This window comes from Mesocricetus auratus, unplaced genomic scaffold, assembly GCF_017639785.1.
Source record: "Mesocricetus auratus isolate SY011 unplaced genomic scaffold, BCM_Maur_2.0 Super-Scaffold_6730, whole genome shotgun sequence".
NCBI classification, from domain to species: domain Eukaryota; kingdom Metazoa; phylum Chordata; class Mammalia; order Rodentia; family Cricetidae; genus Mesocricetus; species Mesocricetus auratus.
In genome coordinates this window covers 117,640,737-117,659,659 of record NW_024429184.1, presented here as the reverse complement: position 1 = coordinate 117,659,659, position 18,923 = coordinate 117,640,737, and the positions used below count along the sequence as shown (strand labels likewise).

Below are 18,923 nucleotides of genomic sequence, written 5' to 3'. Positions count from 1 at the left end.
CACTTTCTCTTCTAAGAGGTTCATTGTGGCTGGATTTATGTTGAGGTCTTTGATCCATTTGGACTTAAGTTTTGTGCATGGCGATAGACATGGATCTATCCACATTCTTCTACATGCCAGCATCCAGTTATGCCAGCACCATTTGTTAAAGATTCTTTTTCCCATTGTATACTTTTAGCTTCTTTGTGTCGAAGATCAGATGTTCATACATGTATGGGTTAATATCAGGGTGTTCAATTCGATTCCATTGGTCTACCTGTCTATTTTTGTGCCAATACCAAACTGTTTTTATGACTACAGCTCTATGATAGAGCTTGAGGTCAGGGATGGTGATGCCTCCAGATGTTAATTTGTTGAACAGGGTTGTTTTTGCTATCCTCGGTCTTTTGTTTTTCCATACAAAATTGATTATTGTTCTTTCAAGGTCTGTGAAGAACTGTGGTGGTATTTTCATGGGGATTGTATTGAATCTGTAGATTGCTTTAGGCAGGATTGACATTTTTACTCCATTGATCCTACCTATTCAAGAGCATGGGAGATCTTTCCATTTTCTGAGGGTTTCTTTAATTTCTTTCTTTAAAGACTCACAGTTCTTGCGATACAGGTCTTTCACTTGTTTGGTTACCATTACCCCAAGGTATTTTATGTTGTTTGTGGCAATTGTAAAGGTGATGTTTCTCTGATTTCTTTCTCAGCCCTTTTATTGTCTGTATATAGTAGGGCTACTGATTTTCTTGAGTTGATCTTGTAGCCTGCCACTTTGATGAAGGTTCTTTGGGTCATTTATGTAAACTATCATATAATCTGCAAATAGTGAAAGTTTGACTTCTTCCTTCCCAATTTGTATCCCCTTGATATCCTTTTGTTGTCATATGGCTCCAGCTAGAACTTCAAGTACTATATTGAAAAGGTATGGAGAGAGTGGACAACCTTGTCTTGTTCCTGATTTTAGCGGAATTGCTTTGAGTTTCTGTCCATTTAGTTTGATGATGGCTGTTGAAGACAGAACCCATCCTTCTGCTGAATACAAGAAACACACCACACCCTCAAAGACAGACATTACCTCAGAGTTAAAGGTTGGGAAAAGATTTTCCAATCAAATGGACCCAAGAAAGAAGTGTGGGTAGCAATCCTAATATCTAACAAATTAGACTTTAAAATAAAATCAATCAAAAGAGATGAAGGAGGTCATTTCAAACTCATCACAGGAGAAATCCACCAAGATGAAGTTTTAATTCTGAACATCTATACCCCCAATACAAAGGCATCCACGTTCGTAAAAGAAACATTACTAAAACTCAAATCACATATAAAAGCTCCACACACTTGTAGTGGGATACTTCAACACCCCACAGTCACCAGTAGACAGGAATATCAGACAGAAACTGAACAAAGAAGCAAAGGGTCTAATAGAAGTTTGACCCAATTGGGATTAACAGATATCTATAGAACATTCCATCTACATAAAAAGAATATACCTTCTTCTCACCACCACATGGAACCTTCTCAAAAATCGACCACATACTTGGCAACATATGAAACCTCAGCAGGTACAAAAAATTGGAATAACTCCATGCATCTTATCAGAGCAACATGTGTTAAAATTAGTATTCAACAACAACACAAATTGCAGAAACCCTACAAACCCATGGAAATTGAATAATGCACAACTGCAACATTCCTGGGTCGAAGAAGAAATAAAAAAAGAAATTAAAGACTTCCTAGAATTCAATAAGAATGAAGGCACAACATACCCAAACCTATGGAACACTTTGAAAGCAGTGCTACTAGGGAAGTTCATAGCATTAAGTGCCCACATGAGGAAACTGGAGAATAGTTATACTAGAGAATTAACAGAACAGCTAAAAGCTCTAGAACACAAAGAAGCAAACTCCCCCAGGAGGAGTAGACGCCAGTAAATAATCAAACTGAGAGATGAAATCAATAAAGTAGAAACTTGGAAAACAATCCAAAGAATCAATGCAATGAAGAGTTGGTTCTTTGAGAGAATCAACAAAATAGACTTACCTTTGTCCAAACTTACCAAACAGCAGAGTGTGAACATGCAAACTAACAAAATCAGAAATGAAAAGGGGGATGTAACAATGGACTCTGAGGAAATTCAGAGAATCATCAAGTCATACTTTGAAAACCTGTACTCCACAAAATTTGAAAATTTAAAGGAAATGGACAATTCTCTGGATAGCCATCACTTGCCAAAATTAAATCAAGAACAGATAAGCAATTTAAATAGACCTATAACCCCTATGGAAATAGAAGCAGTCATCAAAAGTCTCCCAACCAAAAAAAGCCCAGGTCCAGAAGGTCTCAGTGCAGAATTCCAGCAGAAATTCAAAGACCAGCTTATACCAATTCTTCTCAAAGTATTCCATGCAGTAGAAGTGGAAGGGTCATTGCTAAACTCTTTCTACAAGGCTTCAATAACCTTGATCCCCAAGCCATACAAAGACACAACTAAGAAAGAGAACTTCAGGTCAATATCCCTAATGAACATTGATGCAAAAATACTCAGTAAAATACTGGAAAATAGGATCCAAGAACACATGAAAATAATCATTCACCACGATCAAGTGGGTTTAATCCCAGGGATGCAGGGATGGTTAAACATATGAAAATCCATCAATGTAAACCACCATATAAACAATCTGAAAAACAAAAATCACATGATCATCTCACTAGATGCAGAAAAAGCCTTTGACAAGATCCAACACCCCTTCATGATAAAGGTCTTGGAGAGATCTGGGATAACAGAAATGTGTTTTCTTTATCTTTTCTCTTTCTGATTTACATTTTCTTTCCCAGGATTATCCTTTTTTTCTGTTTCTTCCTTTCAAATCAATATTTACTTTATTGGTTTGTATCATTCTGTTGTATTTGCAGGGTCATTCAGAGCTCTTGTCCCTCAGACATAGGACTTTATTTTCTGGTCTAGCTCTTCTTGAAATGCTTGACTAAAAAGACTTTCAAAGACATACAGTTTTGAAAATTTGCTATAGGGTTTAAACAGCCCAGCTGGTCTTGAACTTCAGAAAAGATGATATGAATAATTTAAAGTTTTTCTTTTTCTCTTTAAGTATGTATTTGAGCTATAAAAGTGAATAATTAATTGATTGATTGATTATAAGTTAATTAATGTGTGAATGTGGGAATTGACACTATCTGTCCTCTGTGTGTTCTGAGGATCAAACTCAGATTACCAGGTTTGCTTGGCAATTGCTTTTTACCCACCAATCTATCTCATTGGATGCAAAACGAATGCTTATTTATTTATCATGTATTTATTTTGAATTAATACTGTGTTAGTTATTTCTCTTGTGGCTGTGACAAACTCCTGATAAAATCAACTTTTGAAAGAAAGGACTTGTTTTGGGCAGATGTTCCAGGTTATGGTCCATCGTGGCGTGGAAGCCTTGGCAGCAGGTCAGCTTCTGCCTGTAGTCTGGAAGCAGAGAGTGGTGAATGCTGGTGCTCAGCTGCTTTCTGTTTTTTGTTCAAAGCAAATCCTCAGCCGTGCAATGGAGTTGCCCACATTCATCATTAATCTCACTCAGTGTAACCCAGAACGCCCCCATGGACACACCCATAGGTTGGTTGCCATCAGGGTTGTTGGAAATCAAGTAAACGATGAAGATCAACTGTCACAAATATCCATTCCTATTATGTTGCATCCCAACCCATGCACCTGCAGACTCTCCAGTGTATTTTATATATTAGATAATTTGAAAAAAAACCCTTTGGCTACTCAGTGAGAGCATGCTTATTTCTATTTTGATTCAGAAATTAGTTTTTGTGTGAGTGAGAGAGAGGAAAAGAGAGGGTCTTTTCACAGAGAGAAGAAGCTAAAAATTATTTGTTGATAACTTGATTTTTCTTTGGTCTAAACAAACACGGAAGAAAGAAACTTATGAATTTAAGATGCAAAAATAGTTTGCAGAGGGTCACCTCCACCATCTTCCTTGTTGAGGTTGTATAGGAAATTACTTTATTTGTTGGGAACTCTCCATTGTCCATTTAACCCCGGATGAATCAAAGATCATGCCTGGCAAAATGTGACATGAAAATTAAGGTAAGACCTAGGCTTTCTCCATTGAAATGCATCCTATTTAGGTCAATCTCATATGGATTTTTGTATCTCTAGAAAACGAAAGTGTTGAGACACCATATATTTAACCATAAACTAACACATTTTATTAAGAAATTAAAGAAATAAAACTGGGCTGGGGATGCAGTCCACTTGCTAGAGTGCTTGTCTAGTATGCAGAAAGCTCCGAGTTCTACTCCCAGCACCCTGTGAAACTCATGTTGGTGCATGCATGTTTGTAATACAGCACTTGGGGCAGGGGAGTCAGACATTTCCGGTCAACCATGGCGACACTGTGAGTTCAAGGATAGCCTGGGCTAAATAAAACCATATCCCAAAAATGAAAAGAAAAGGAAACCAGTTGTGTTGGGTAAATACCCCACAAACACTATTTGAATACCTCTGAGGTATTAATATTAATATACAATGTTTGTCTTTAAAAGTATTATTTCAAAAGTGGGCAGATATACTTAAAGGGTTGTAAAGGAAAAATTAAAGTAACAGCTGAACCAAACAATGCAGTCTTAGTGTTGCAGATTATCAAAGAGTGTAGAATAACTGTCCAATTGCTTTAATCATGAAATATGTCTCATAATTGGGGAGCTCTTACAATTGTTACAAAGTGTGTGAACTTGGTTTGTAGAGAGTTTAGAAAAATTTATTTCCATTTCCCTAGCCAACCCCAGATCCTACCACTCAATTTAAGACTGTCCTGCAAGTCTACTTAAAACAGTTATATATTTATTTTTATATCTTATGGAAATAAACTACACAGAGATTCTTATTTACTAAATCCATTATTTAATGGAAAAAAGGAGTGCATCTGTTTGCTAATAAATGGTTTCTCAGAGGTAGGAAATATCCTCTTTGACTAAAATACATGAGGACAATATGGGAAAATAGAAATCTAGGCATCTTGAACACCAGAAAGCACCAGAAATTTATAAACTACGAGAACAAAAATGAGAATACCAGACTTGCACACGGCTATTTACTACATGTTTCAAATTCCATGTCAAATCTCCCGTGAACATCCAGCCATTCTGGAAGACAGTCCACTGAATGTTAACAGACTTCAATTTCTTAAAACAGTATCTGCGAACTTCCCTTTCAGTGGCTTATTCTTAGAATAAGTGGTTTCCTGAATGTTGTTTCTCTCAAGATTCAGAACCAGTATTACAAACCCAAGGATGACACAGTTCCATTAGTAATCACAAGCCACCATTTGGGAGTGCACAAGGAATCTGCCATGAATTTTTCTAACTGACACCTCACAACAGCATATTTACGAAGTTTATATCAATGATAGCTGGGTCTCTATAAGTGCTTAAAACCTACATGGAAAAATAATTTTCTCTGTACAAAAGTTGGTGTTCTAGTAAAGCGAAAGGTCTCACATGATTAAGCACTGGTAAAGAACGCATACCTACAAAATATAGCTCTATTTTGTAAAGTGAGAACCCTGTTTGAGCGACCGAAGAATAAACAAGACAGTTTTCAGAGGTGTGGATTTCCGGAATCCACACTTACAGTTTGGGGCCACATGATGTCGCTCTTTACCATAAAATAAACCCAACAGAAGACAGACCAAAGGAAAAATCATTTCCACTCTTCCCGGAAAGCTGTATCCACCATCCCGAGTCTGAACAATGGAAGATGCAGTGGCGATGGACTGACGGATTAGAAGAATTCTCCCATCTCTGAGAGAGAATCCCTAACCACAACAAAGCACTGTGCCCTTGAAATGGAATTTTTCTGGGGAAGTGGCCAGGAGTCTCGCCACCTGCTTTTCTCTTTTGTGCTCCTTGCCATCTGGGACGGCGGGAGCAGCCAGCTCCACTACTCCGTGCCCGAGGAGGCCAAACACGGCACCTTCGTGGGCCGCATCGCGCAGGACCTGGGGCTGGAGCTGGCGGAGCTGGTGCCCCGCCTGTTCAGGGTGGCGTCCAGGGACCGCGGGGACCTTCTGGAGGTAAATCTGCAGAATGGCATTTTGTTTGTGAACTCTCGGATCGACCGGGAGGCGCTGTGCGGGCGGAGCGCGGAGTGCAGCATCCACCTGGAGGTGATCGTGGACCGGCCGCTGCAGGTTTTCCACGTGGAGGTGGAGGTGAGGGACATTAACGACAACCCGCCCGTGTTTCCAGTGACACAAAAGAATCTGTTCATTGCAGAATCAAGGCCTCTTGACACTTGGTTTCCACTAGAGGGCGCATCAGATGCAGATATCGGAATCAATGCTATGCTGACTTACAGGCTAAGTCCCAACGACTATTTTTCTTTGGAAAAACCATCCAACGATGAACGGGTGAAAGGTCTTGGGCTTGTATTACGGACATCTTTAGACCGAGAGGAAACTCCAGAGATGTTTTTAGTGCTCACTGTCACGGACGGAGGCAAACCCGAGCTGACCGGCACAGTTCAGTTACTCATCACAGTGCTGGATGTCAATGACAATGCCCCAGTCTTTGACAGATCTCTCTATACCGTGAAATTACCAGAGAATGTCCCAAACGGGACTTGGGTAATCAAAGTCAATGCCTCAGATGTAGACGAAGGCGTGAATGGGGACGTTTTGTACTCTTTCTCTAGTGATGTTTCTCCAGATATAAAATCCAAGTTTCACATGGACCCGGTTACAGGACAGATTACTGTAACAGGACACATAGACTTTGAAGAATGCACATCCTATGAAATTCTCATAGAGGGCATTGACAAGGGGCAACTCCCACTCTCCGGACATTGTAAAGTTATTGTAGAAATTGAAGACATCAATGATAACGCCCCAGCATTGGAATTCAAATCTCTGTCACTTCCAGTCCTAGAGAATGCTCCAATAGGCACCGTCATCGCACTCATCAGTGTGTCTGATCGGGACTCAGGCGTCAACGGGCAGGTGACCTGCTCCCTGAGCCCTCACGTCCCCTTCAAGCTGGTGTCCACCTTCAAGAACTACTATTCGCTGGTGCTGGACGCCGCCCTGGACCGAGAGACCACAGCTGACTATAAGGTGGTGGTGACCGCCCGGGACGCGGGCTCGCCCTCGCTGTGGGCCACCGCCAGCGTGTCCGTGCAGGTGGCTGACGTGAACGACAACGCGCCCGCGTTCGCGCAGCCCGAGTACACGGTGTTCGTGAAGGAGAACAACCCGCCTGGCGCGCACATCTTCACGGTGTCGGCCACGGACGCGGACGCGCAGGAGAACGCGCTGGTGTCCTACTCTCTGGTGGAGCGGAGGGTGGGCGAGCGCCTGTTGTCGAGCTTCGTGTCTGTGCACGCGGAGAGCGGCAAGGTGTTCGCGCTGCAGCCTCTGGACCACGAGGAGCTGGAGCTGCTGCAGTTCCAGGTGAGCGCGCGCGATGCTGGTGTGCCTGCCCTGGGCAGCAATGTGACTCTGCAGGTGTTCGTGCTGGACGAGAACGACAACGCGCCCGCGCTGCTTGAACCTGAGACGGGAGTATCTGGTGGAGTGGTGAACAGGCTGGTGTCAAGGTCTGTGGGTGCAGGCCATGTGGTGGCGAAGGTGCGTGCGGTGGATAAGGATTCTGGCTACAATGCATGGCTGTCTTATGAGTTACAGTTGTCAGCAGGCAGCTCCCGTAGTCCGTTCCGCGTGGGTCTGTACACTGGCGAGATCAGTACCACACGCATCCTGGACGAGGCAGATTCACTGCGTCAGAACCTTCTGGTGCTGGTGAGAGACCATGGTGATCCAGTAATGACGGTTACTGCCACTGTGTTGGTGACACTGGTAGAGAATGGCCAGGTACCAAAGATGCCATCGCGAGTGTCCACTAATGTCATAAGCTCAGAGGCGTCATTAGTGGATGTCAACGTGTATCTGATCATCGCCATCTGTGCGGTGTCCAGCCTGTTGGTGCTCACGCTGCTGCTGTACACCGTACTGCGCTGCTCCACTGTGCCCAGTGAAAGCATGTGCGGGCCCGGAAAACCAGTAGTGGTGTGTTCCAGCGCGGTGGGGAGCTGGTCATACTCTCAGCAAAGGAGGCAAAGGGTGTGCTCCGGGGAGTACCCACATAAGACTGACCTCATGGCCTTCAGCCCCAGTTTATCTGATTCAAGGGACAGAGAGGATCAATTCCAGTCTGCAGGGGATTCCTCGGGAAAGGTTAGTTTTACTGTTGTCTTTAATTTGAATTTTCATATGTGGTTTGTCACTTTCTTCACAATTTTGCCTATTACTGGATAAAGGATTATTGCTTGGTGATCATTTACCTTCAGGAATTTGAATATATTTTCTAGATGCAAATTTTCTGCTGAGAAATCTGATGCTAAGCTTTGTTAGTGTTCCCTTGTATATGAGTCACTTTTTCCTTATGGCTGTCAAAATTCTCTCTTCTTTGCCGACTCTTTACAATTAGTTTGTAGATGTGGCTTTACTTAGTTTCATCCTATCTGAACTATGTTAAGGCTCTTGTTCTATCCACTTCGTCCCAAGATTTTGAGCATTTAAGCCACAATTCTCTAATATTTCTGCTTTGTTGTCTGTCCTCTCTCTGTGAATAACAGTGCACATATCGGCTCACTCTTTTTATTCTGCAAATCTCTCAGTCCTTCTTCAGTCTTTACAGTTCTATTTTACTTTTTAGTCTTTTCCTGAGTAAATTCAAATATTACACCCCGAGGTTACAGTTTCTTCTGCTTGGTCATGTATGCTGTCGAACTGTATTGAATTGAAAACTCCCTCTCTGATGAAATTCTCTTTCTGTTAATGCTTTATTTTCTTGATCTCATTGGACATTTTGTGTTTCTTAGTTAAAACACTGTCAGAATTCATTTGTCTGTATGTCCTTACACTTGATTTTTTGCAGCTAGCAGAAGTTCTTTTGTGTTGTGTTGTATTGCTTTTTTTCCTGTTGTTATATGGTCTCAACATTTCCTTTTTTTGTAGGAAAAAACAGTCACCTCTCCCAATCTTTTTGGCCTACCTTTGTGCAAGGAAAGACCCTCACCTGTTAGTTATCTAAGAACCTGGGGCTCCATGAAGCCGTTTGGGCAGATGCGTACTCTCTGCAGTTTTATGCACAAAGTCCTAGCAGGAGTGATCCACTCACTGTTTTTTTTTCTGGGGCTCATCAACTCTACTCCCACTGGTGTCTGTTCATTGAACTGTGGCTGCCCTAGAGGGGCGGTGTCTGTTCACCTCCTTCCTCTTATCCACAGGGTCTCAGTAGAAGGCCTGCTGCCCAGAACTCATTAAGTAGGACAGGGTGACCTGGAAGTAACAGAGACCCTTCTAGCCCTGCCCCCAAGGGCTGGGATTAAAGGTGTGCACCCACACCCAGATACAACAGTTTCTTGTTGTTCTGAGTTGTTTTCAGGTGTCTAGAATCTTCTGTGCTCTATCAGTGTGCTGATTCAGGTGAGACAGGAAAGAATTTCTTGATTTGCCCACTGAGAAGCCATAAAATTGGATCCCTCCTTGTTCGACTCTTTTCCTCATTAGATGGAGAGAGAGAGAGAGAGAGAGAGAGAGAGAGAGAGAGAGAGAGAGAGAGAGAGAGAGAACTAGTGTGGGACAGCCCCTGCCTGCTGAACTGCAGGCCCTGTGGAGCACTGACTGCTGCTGTCTTCATTCATTCTGTATGCTGGCTTCTATTTGTGCTCTGAGTAGTGAGACAGACACCAAGCTCTATGCCCTGAAATGTAGGATGTTGAATGCATGCTTCACTCTTCATCATTCCTTGGAGAAAGACAGAAGCTGCTGCTTCCCCTGAGTGAGTGGCACTTTGCTGGGAGAAAAGAATGTGATGAGAAGTTCCTTGTGTTTCTCCCCTGCTTTGACATGGGAGATTTGAGCTTGTCTGGAGGGCAGAAACATCTTGCTTCATTTTAGGTTTCTCAGGATTGGAACAAGGACGTGTAGTCTTGACAAAGTGGTTTCTTTGGGTGGGGAGAAAAAAGGGTCTGGAATTTCATATGACCCATTTTTGCTGATATCTGTAGCTCTGATATGTGTGGTTTTTCTTTTTCTTTTCTCTTTGATTTCCTAGAGGTTATAATGCACACTGTTGACTTGTATTGTCACGGTGAGTGAGTGCTAGGCCTTAGGAAATCCTTTTGTGTTTGCTCCCCCCTTTATGTTACACTGGTGCTTTTGAATTAGACATAGATCCTAGACATATTATTATCACTTTTTACTATTAATATGCTTGTGTTTCTTCCTGAATTTAAGTTTCTTCTGGAAAAGTTCTTGAACATTTTCACCCTATGGTCAGATAGTGAAGAAATCTCCATGTTTTTGTATACTCATATGTAGTATTTCAATATCACCTTTGAAAAATAATCTTTCTAGGTATTTAATGCTGAGTTGGAAATTATTTTCTCCAGTAACATTCAAGATAAACTTCTTATAGTTCTCTCTTAGGAATATGACTACTGAATTTATTATTGATACAGTGTGACTCCCCCCTGTAAGCTCCTTTTAACATTATTTCTTTATTTTAAAATTGTCACCAATCTTACATTACCTGATCAGCTTTGATTTACTTTTAAAATCTTCCTTGAAGATATTATAACATTTTGTATCTGAGTTGATACTTTATCAATTTAAATGCATACTTACTAGTATACATTCAAATATTGCTTCTACATTACTTTGCTCTCCTGAGAATCATGGTGTATATATGTGAAATCTTTCCACGATATATTTCATGGATTTTTATATTCAATTTGTGCTTTTAAGTCACTTATACTCCTTGCTGCATGATGTTTATATTATAGCAAGCTTTCCCTTACTTAGTAATTTTTTCTTCCCCCTCTTCTTTCTTTTTTTTTTTTTTTTGAGACAGAGTTTTTATGTGTAGCCCTTGCTGTCTTGAAACTTGCTTTGTAGACCTGGCCAGCCTCAAAATCTGAGATGTGCCTGCCTCTGTCTCTAGAGTGTTGGGAAGAAAAGCATGAACCACATGTTTGACTCTTGTCTTCCTAGTCTGGGGCACCACTCACATCATCAACTGAATTCTCAACTTCTGCCAGTGCCTTTTCAGTTTTAGAATGTTGCTTTATTTTTTATTGGAGATATTTTAATTCACTTCTGTTTGTGAACTTAATTGACACAATGATTTTAGTTGCTTGTGATCTCTCAGGTCATTGAATCATTTGTTGGCCCATGTTTTTCTTCTCACAACCTTCTTTTTAAGTCCAACTTAATAACTTTTCATTGTACATGAAAAGTTGCAGTTGTCCAGAATGATATTTCTTTTAGAGAAGGATAACCTACTTAAATATTTGCTTAATGTGCATTTAGAAAATATACATTTCGGGACTGGAGAGAGGGTTCAGTTGTTAAGAGCACTGGCTGTTCTTCCAAAGGACCTGAGTTCAATTCCCAGCACCCACAGGGCAGCTCACAACTGTCTGTAATTCCAGTTCCACGGGATCTGACACCTGTGGCAAGACACCAATGCACATAAAATAAAAATTAAAAATAAAAGAAATAAAAATATACACTTCATTAATGAGAAAGATTGAATTGAAGTAAATATTAATTTCTCTTATTTTTTACTCCTGTACTGTATGCAGTTATGTGCTCTGAACATTTAAGGTTTGCAACTCCTAAACATTGCTTTTATTATACTTCATAGGACAATATAAAGTAAAGTGAATTATAGAATGCTGGGGTTAAAGGCATGCTCTACCACTCTTGGATATAACTAGAAATCTTAGGAAAGAGAACAGCGAGTTGGACCAGCTGAGAAACTAGTCTTTAATATCTGACTGAAAGAATGGCTTTTGAAGGTTTAAAGGTACTGTCCTATGTGTTTTTGTGGAATTTAGAATGCAATGACTGAGAAAGAAATCCTCATATTAAGAATCAACAGGACATAATTGCAACAGCAGCAAAGATGGGTCAGATGTTAAGCACTTTCATCTTCCACACATCTGTATAAAATGTAAACTATTTTTCATATTAAGAATGCCTTTTCTCTATTGAGTATAACATTACTTTTAGTGGATGCTAAATATTTTTGTGGCACACTACTTCTCAACCAATATTAGGATTCTGACTTGTCGAATAAATGTAAGATATGTGATTATACAATTTACAAAGTAATAGCAACTCGAATAATTACTACTTAGATGTTGTATCTTGAAAATGGTGTCAAGTTGCTTACCAAAGTTGTATGACATCTGGACAATTAAAGTCTCCACATTACAACATAAAAATCTTTAGTTGCTGAAAGAAGATTAAAGGACTAAATTCTCAGTAATTTGGATAGATTTCAAAAAAGAAACCCAAGCTGTTAACATATTCAAACTATTAATTATTTTTGAAGATAGCATCAATAAATCACCATGGTGTATTAAACACTGAAATTTAGAATATTCTGTTAAAGTAATACTGAGGGAGGACATGTTCATTAAAGTGATACAGAAAAACTAAAAAAAATAGGCGATAGACAAATATGGAAAGGACACTATTGAACAACAGTAACTATTAAAAACAATAACTATGGGAAGCTCTTCTCAGTTTGAATATAAAATCCCCTATAAACAAAATATATAACATAAATTACTTGGGGTGTTCTTACCGAAGATGTATCGATACGCAGTGGCATACTCACGTTGATGTTTTGCTTTAGATTGTATTTATAAAGTCAAGTTCAATTGGAAGACCGTCAGCAGAACATCTGGGGATTGGGAAGCAATGCTAATAAAGTGATATTTAGATAGAGAACAGGGATATACAGAGGCATAGAAAACATGTAATTGAAATTGATAGTATTGAGAAATATTTCACTAATAAAAGGTAAGTGAATAAAACAAAATAAAATAAAATACTTACCCTTTTATCCACATGATGTCGCTAGACACCACGATATGTTTTGTCTTCCAACGTCAAAAGGATACGGAGAATACGTTTTACTTAGGAAAAGGACCTTCCATTTTAGGCTCTGCTACGGAAGCTCACCAAAAAAAATTCGAGGAATCAAATCTATAGTAAACCGGAATTAAGTTTTCAAAGGATTTTGTGTGGTACTGCAATAGAGACTGGAGAAGTGGAACAGATTGCGATGCTATATTCCCAGCGAGGAAGTCAGGGATCCTGGCGCCTGCTGCTCCCCTTTGTGCTCCTCGCAGCCTGGGAGGCAGGGAGTGGCCAGCTCCACTACTCCGTCCCCGAGGAGGCCAAACACGGCACCTTCGTGGGCCGCATCGCGCAGGACCTGGGGCTGGAGCTGGCGGAGCTGGTGCCCCGCCTGTTCAGGGTGGCGTCCAGGGACCACGGGGACCTTCTGGAGGTAAATCTGCAGAATGGCATTTTGTTTGTGAACTCTCGGATCGACCGGGAGGCGCTGTGCGGGCGGAGCGCGGAGTGCAGCATCCACCTGGAGGTGATCGTGGACCGGCCGCTGCAGGTTTTCCACGTGGAGGTGGAGGTGAGGGACATTAACGACAACCCGCCCATGTTCTCCGCAGCAGAACAAAGACTAAGTATTTTAGAGTCAAGAATGCCAGGCTCGCGGTTTCCGGTAGAGGGCGCATCTGATATGGATATAGGATCCAATGCAGCCTTGAGCTATAAAGTAAATCCTAATGAGTATTTTGACTTGGATGTTAAAAGAAAGGAAGAAGAGACAAACGTTTTACAGCTAGTTTTGAAGAAGCCCCTGGACAGAGAAGAAACCCAAGAGCATCGTTTGTTACTGACTGCAATCGATGGAGGAAAACCTGAACTAACAGGTACTGTTCAGTTACTGATTGACGTATTGGATGCAAATGATCACGCTCCGGAGTTTGATGAATCTGTTTATAATGTTAGATTGTTGGAAAATACACCCAACGAGACATTAGTAATTAAACTCAACGCTTCAGACATGGACGAGGGAATCAATAAAGAAATATTATATTTCTTCAGTAATCTCGTTCCTGATAATGTCCAATCTAAATTTACAATAGATTCTACCAGCGGAGAAATAAAAGTTAAGGGAGCACTGGATTATGAAGACCGTAAATTATATGAAATTAATATTGATGCCGTGGACAGAAGTCCATTCCCCCTAGCAGGACACTGTAAAGTTCTAGTGAAACTTGTGGACGTAAATGATAACATGCCCGAGATGGCCATAACCTCGCTTTTTTTGCCTATCAAAGAGGATGCTCAATTGGGGACTGTCATTGCCCTGATCAGCGTGTCTGATCGCGACTCAGGCGCTAATGGACAGGTGACCTGCTCCCTGAGCCCTCACGTCCCCTTCAAGCTGGTGTCCACCTTCAAGAACTACTATTCGCTGGTGCTGGACAGCGCCCTGGACCGAGAGACCACAGCTGACTATAAGGTGGTGGTGACTGCCCGGGACGCAGGCTCGCCCTCGCTGTGGGCCACCGCCAGCGTGTCCGTGCAGGTGGCTGACGTGAACGACAACGTGCCCGCGTTCGCGCAGCCCGAGTACACGGTGTTCGTGAAGGAGAACAACCCGCCTGGTGCGCACATCTTCACGGTGTCGGCCACGGACGCGGACGCGCAGGAGAACGCGCTGGTGTCCTACTCTCTGGTGGAGCGGAGGGTGGGCGAGCGCCTGCTGTCGAGCTTCGTGTCTGTGCACGCGGAGAGCGGCAAGGTGTTCGCGCTGCAGCCTCTGGACCACGAGGAGCTGGAGCTGCTGCAGTTCCAGGTGAGCGCGCGCGATGCTGGTGTGCCTGCCCTGGGCAGCAATGTGACTCTGCAGGTGTTCGTGCTGGACGAGAACGACAATGCGCCCGCGCTCCTGGGGCCTCAGGCGGGCGGAGGGACTATTGAGTTGTTATTCAGGTCAGTGAGTTCGGGCCACGTAGTTTCGAAGGTGCGTGCTGTAGATGCGGACTCTGGCTACAATGCGTGGTTGTCCTATGAGTTACAGCCGGCGGCGGGTGCTGTGCACAGCCCGTTCCGCGTGGGGTTATACACTGGTGAGATCAGTACAACACGTGTTCTGGATGAATCGGACACGCCACGTCAGCGCTTCTTGGTGCTGGTGAAGGATCATGGTGAGCCAGCACTGACCGCCACGGCCACCTTCCTGGTGTCTCTAGTGGAGAACAGCCAGACACTGAAGGTCTCATCTAGAGTGTTGGTTGGACCCTCGAGCTCAGACTCCATGCTGGTGGATGTCAACGTGTACCTGATCATCGCCATCTGCGCGGTGTCCAGCCTGCTGGTGCTCACGCTGCTGCTGTACACCGCGCTGCGCTGCTCGGCGTCACCCACGGAGGGCGTGTGTGGGCCGGGGAAGCCCGTGCTGGTGTGCTCCAGCGCGGTGGGGACCTGGTCATACTCGCAGCAGAGGCGGCAGAGGGTGTGCTCTGGAGAGGGTCCGCCCAAGACAGACCTCATGGCCTTCAGCCCCAGTCTACCTCAGGGTCCTAGCTCTACAGACAACGTGAGTTTCATAATCTTTTTTAATTTTTCTTCTAACTCCTTAACGTTGAATATTTGAAGGCTTTCGAGGTGATTGCTTTAGCGTTTAAGAAACAAACGTTACACACAGTTAACCTAGCAAATTCATAGTCGAGTTTTTGATGTGCCATTTCCTAGTCTGTAAAGTACAATAGTTTTTAAAAAGCTTTACTTGGGGTCTGTAGAGACTCCAGGCTTAAGCCCATTGGCTCAGTGGTTAAGAGCACCAGGTATGACTTGAGTTCAATTCGTTCTACCGACTTAACCATTTGTAACTTCAGTTCGAGGGGCACCGATACCTTCTGACCTCTGTAGGCACAAGGTACACATGAAGGCAAAACATTCATACACATAAAATACTTAAATCTACATCTTTGGATATATCTTTGTGTGTAATATGAGCCTGCACCCACTGTTATTCTGTAAGAGGTTTTATTAACACACACAACAATCTTCTTTCTTAACCTAAAATATTTTCAAGTGTTTTGGACATGGAGTGTGTGTGTGTGTGTGTGTGTGTGTGTGTGTGTGTGTCCGTCGCTGCTCTAGCACTCTCTGCTTTATTCCCTTGAGAAAGGTTCTGTCACTAAGCCTGGAGCTAGGCTAGCTAAGAGCTAGACCCTGCAATCTCTGTTGTCACTCACCACTGCATATGCTGGGGCTACAGGTATTCAGGACCATATGTGACTCCTGGGTTCTTGGAAATTGAACTCAGGTCCTTATGCTTGCATAGCAAGAATTCGTTCTGTTAAGTCTTTTTTCATAGTCATTTACTTTTGTTTATTTTATTTTTTTTCTGAGACTGAGCTGAACTATGTGAGCCAGGCTAGTGTTGATATCACTAGATTCCTCGGCTGCCCTCAAACTCTGAATCTTCCTGTCTTAGACTCCCCAGAGCTGACTTACAGGCACAAGAGACCCCATTCTGCTTGCAAAATATTTTCATAATATCTTGTCATATAAATACACTTACACTTAATCTAGGGCACATTGTAGAACAAATTATAAGACATGTTTTTAAATGTTTCTTTCCATCAGTTTTGAGACAGGGTCTTACTATGTAGCCTTTGTTGACTTGGGACTATTTATGTAAACCAGGTGGACTGAAACACATAGATTTTTACCTGCCTCTGCCTCCCAAGAGCTGGGTTAAAGAGCCTGGGTTAAATGACTTACTCTTTATAAACTATTTTATGACTACATACCAGTATTTTTACAATAGCCCATGATCTATACTTTTTTCTTTCTGTTGAATTGCAATTATTTTATTTTTATATAAAAGTTTAATTTCTTTTTCAGTCACATTTCTATAGTAATTTATTCAATCTTTGTCTAAATAGATTTACACACCTATGGTTCATAATTAAAATTTTTTGGTTGTTAAAATTTTTATTTTAGTAGTGTTTTCACTTGGATATACATAGCTATTGTTTAAAATTTGTGTAATGCAAAGGACTACAGTTAATATTTCCTTTTCATTCCCATAACAGAGTATTGTGTGAATACATAATATCATTTCCCCCTAAAGTTTAACATTGGAATTTGGAGGAACAATGATGTAATTTTTCAGAAACGTTGGTACTGTTTTACTTTAGTTGTATTGAGAAGTACTTGTGAACTCCTTCAGCTCTGTACTTGGTCAGAAAACATACTGTTTATTGATTTACATTTTCAGCTTAGGAAGTAACATAAATTTACTATTATAAAAACCTTTTTTGTTTATTGTTTACAAACATCGTAGTCTACAAACATAGGTGAGGGTCCTTGCTATTGAAAAATAAAACTGCTTTGCTTCTCTTTTTTTGTGTGTTTTGGGCAAACATGAGCTCCACAGGTACTAGACATTACATACCTAACATAGTAAATGCTAGAACACTTTTTTCTTGCTGTGCTGATTTTAAAATTTACATATGCATTTACTTTTATAGCTTCCCCTGCTATCATGCTGTTTGGATATTTATAACACAGTGATCAGCTTTAGGTAGGTCTTAGAATTAGAAATAGATTTTGCTACAGTACTAGTTTATTGCAAATACCTACCAACTTAAAAAATTTGAAACATAAACTGTAACGAGCATTTTTCCCACCAGCCTGGTCCCAGAGCCACGTTAGTTCCAAATGAACTTGCAGGACACTATATTAATTATGAAGTTGTTGGCCATTTTCTATGGTTTCTTATTGGCTAGCTCTGACTTTAGTATTAACACATAACTGCTAATCTGAGTATTTCCTGTGGTCTTCTCTTACCTGAGAAAGGGTCTGGACCTCTTACTCCTCTGGCTCCTACATGGTGACTGACTGTGCCTACATTTCCCAGAATCCTCCACCTCTCCTAGTCTCACCTATCTTGCTTCCTTATTTGCCAACAGTGCTTTATATATCAACCAATAAGACAAACATATATACAGATGACCATTCCCCATCAATAAATTTACTGTTTTCATATAATTTCTATAAAATTTTCCTTATGGAGGAGGGAGCTATTTGCCTATCAAGAGATCAACTAATCATCTTTCTATATAATCTTCCCCCTCAACTAGAATAAACTGTCTGAATAAAAAATAGAGAAGCTGTACACTATTTGTATCAAAAGATCAACATTTTCACCTCCATATAAGTTCATTTTTACATAAAGGATTTCAGTAATGTTTTATAATTTCTTTTACCTGGAAGCGATAAGATTATTACAACAATTCCAGTTGGATTGTATAACTAAACTTCAGGAAACTTTGAAGAATTACAACAAAGAGTAAATATGATGTTTAAAGTTGGTTAATTTTTATGAGTCAGATTTTCCTGAAGGAAGTACACTTTACTTAGACTAATATACATGTGTTAGTTACTATAGAAAACCTTTACAGAGAAGATGAGATCAATATGTATTTTTATGCCAAGCTCATATTATTCTAAGTAAAGAAACTTCTCCTTTTGGGGATTTGTTATCAGTTAGCAAATGATGGTTTTGTTTGCGCAGATGATTGCAATGGAAAGTCTGTGTGGAAAAATGTTAAACAGATCTGGATTAATTATTTGAAAATAGCATCTCATAAAAGGGAGAGCTTTGTATTATCATTGTGAGGCTTGATGAACGTCAGAACAGCAAAAGAAGGTGGGATGTCATGACTCATTTGCAAAGTCTTACTGGTGACTTGTTCCAGTGTGAAGAGAAGTTAAATCATCCCCAGCTGGTGACATGAAGGATGAAATAGTAGCAAAGTTTGTATTTGTCCTGACTTTAATGTATGGTGATGATATATTTATAGGAAAAGATGAAAGTATTAAAAGCCCACCTTAGGCTGAGGGTCCTGCATAGTGGCAGAGCACTAATTCAAGATCCTGGGTTCAATCATCAGTCAAGAAAACCAAGTTTGTGCAAAGGCCACTTTTAGGAAGTGATTATAAATATTCTATATTCTCTAC

The 18,923-nt window shown here is 41.2% G+C and overlaps 1 protein-coding gene across 4 annotated transcripts in view; it reads left to right on the top strand.

Moving 5' to 3' along the window:
• LOC101830682 (protocadherin alpha-C2) overlaps positions 1 to 18,923 on the top strand; it is a 208,236-nt gene that overhangs the window by 14,429 nt on the left and 174,884 nt on the right. Inside the window, exon 1 of one of the 4 annotated variants that reach the window (XM_040741943.1) lies at positions 5,729 to 8,231. The exons of 2 other annotated variants lie outside the window; for them this stretch is intronic. In XM_040741943.1, the coding sequence (XP_040597877.1) occupies positions 5,847 to 8,231 (2,385 nt within the window). In that variant the 5' untranslated portion in view covers positions 5,729 to 5,846. Of the gene's footprint in view, positions 1 to 5,728; positions 8,232 to 12,963; positions 15,487 to 18,923 lie in introns of those variants that run through there. One more of the 4 variants, XM_040741945.1, reaches the window with a different exon arrangement.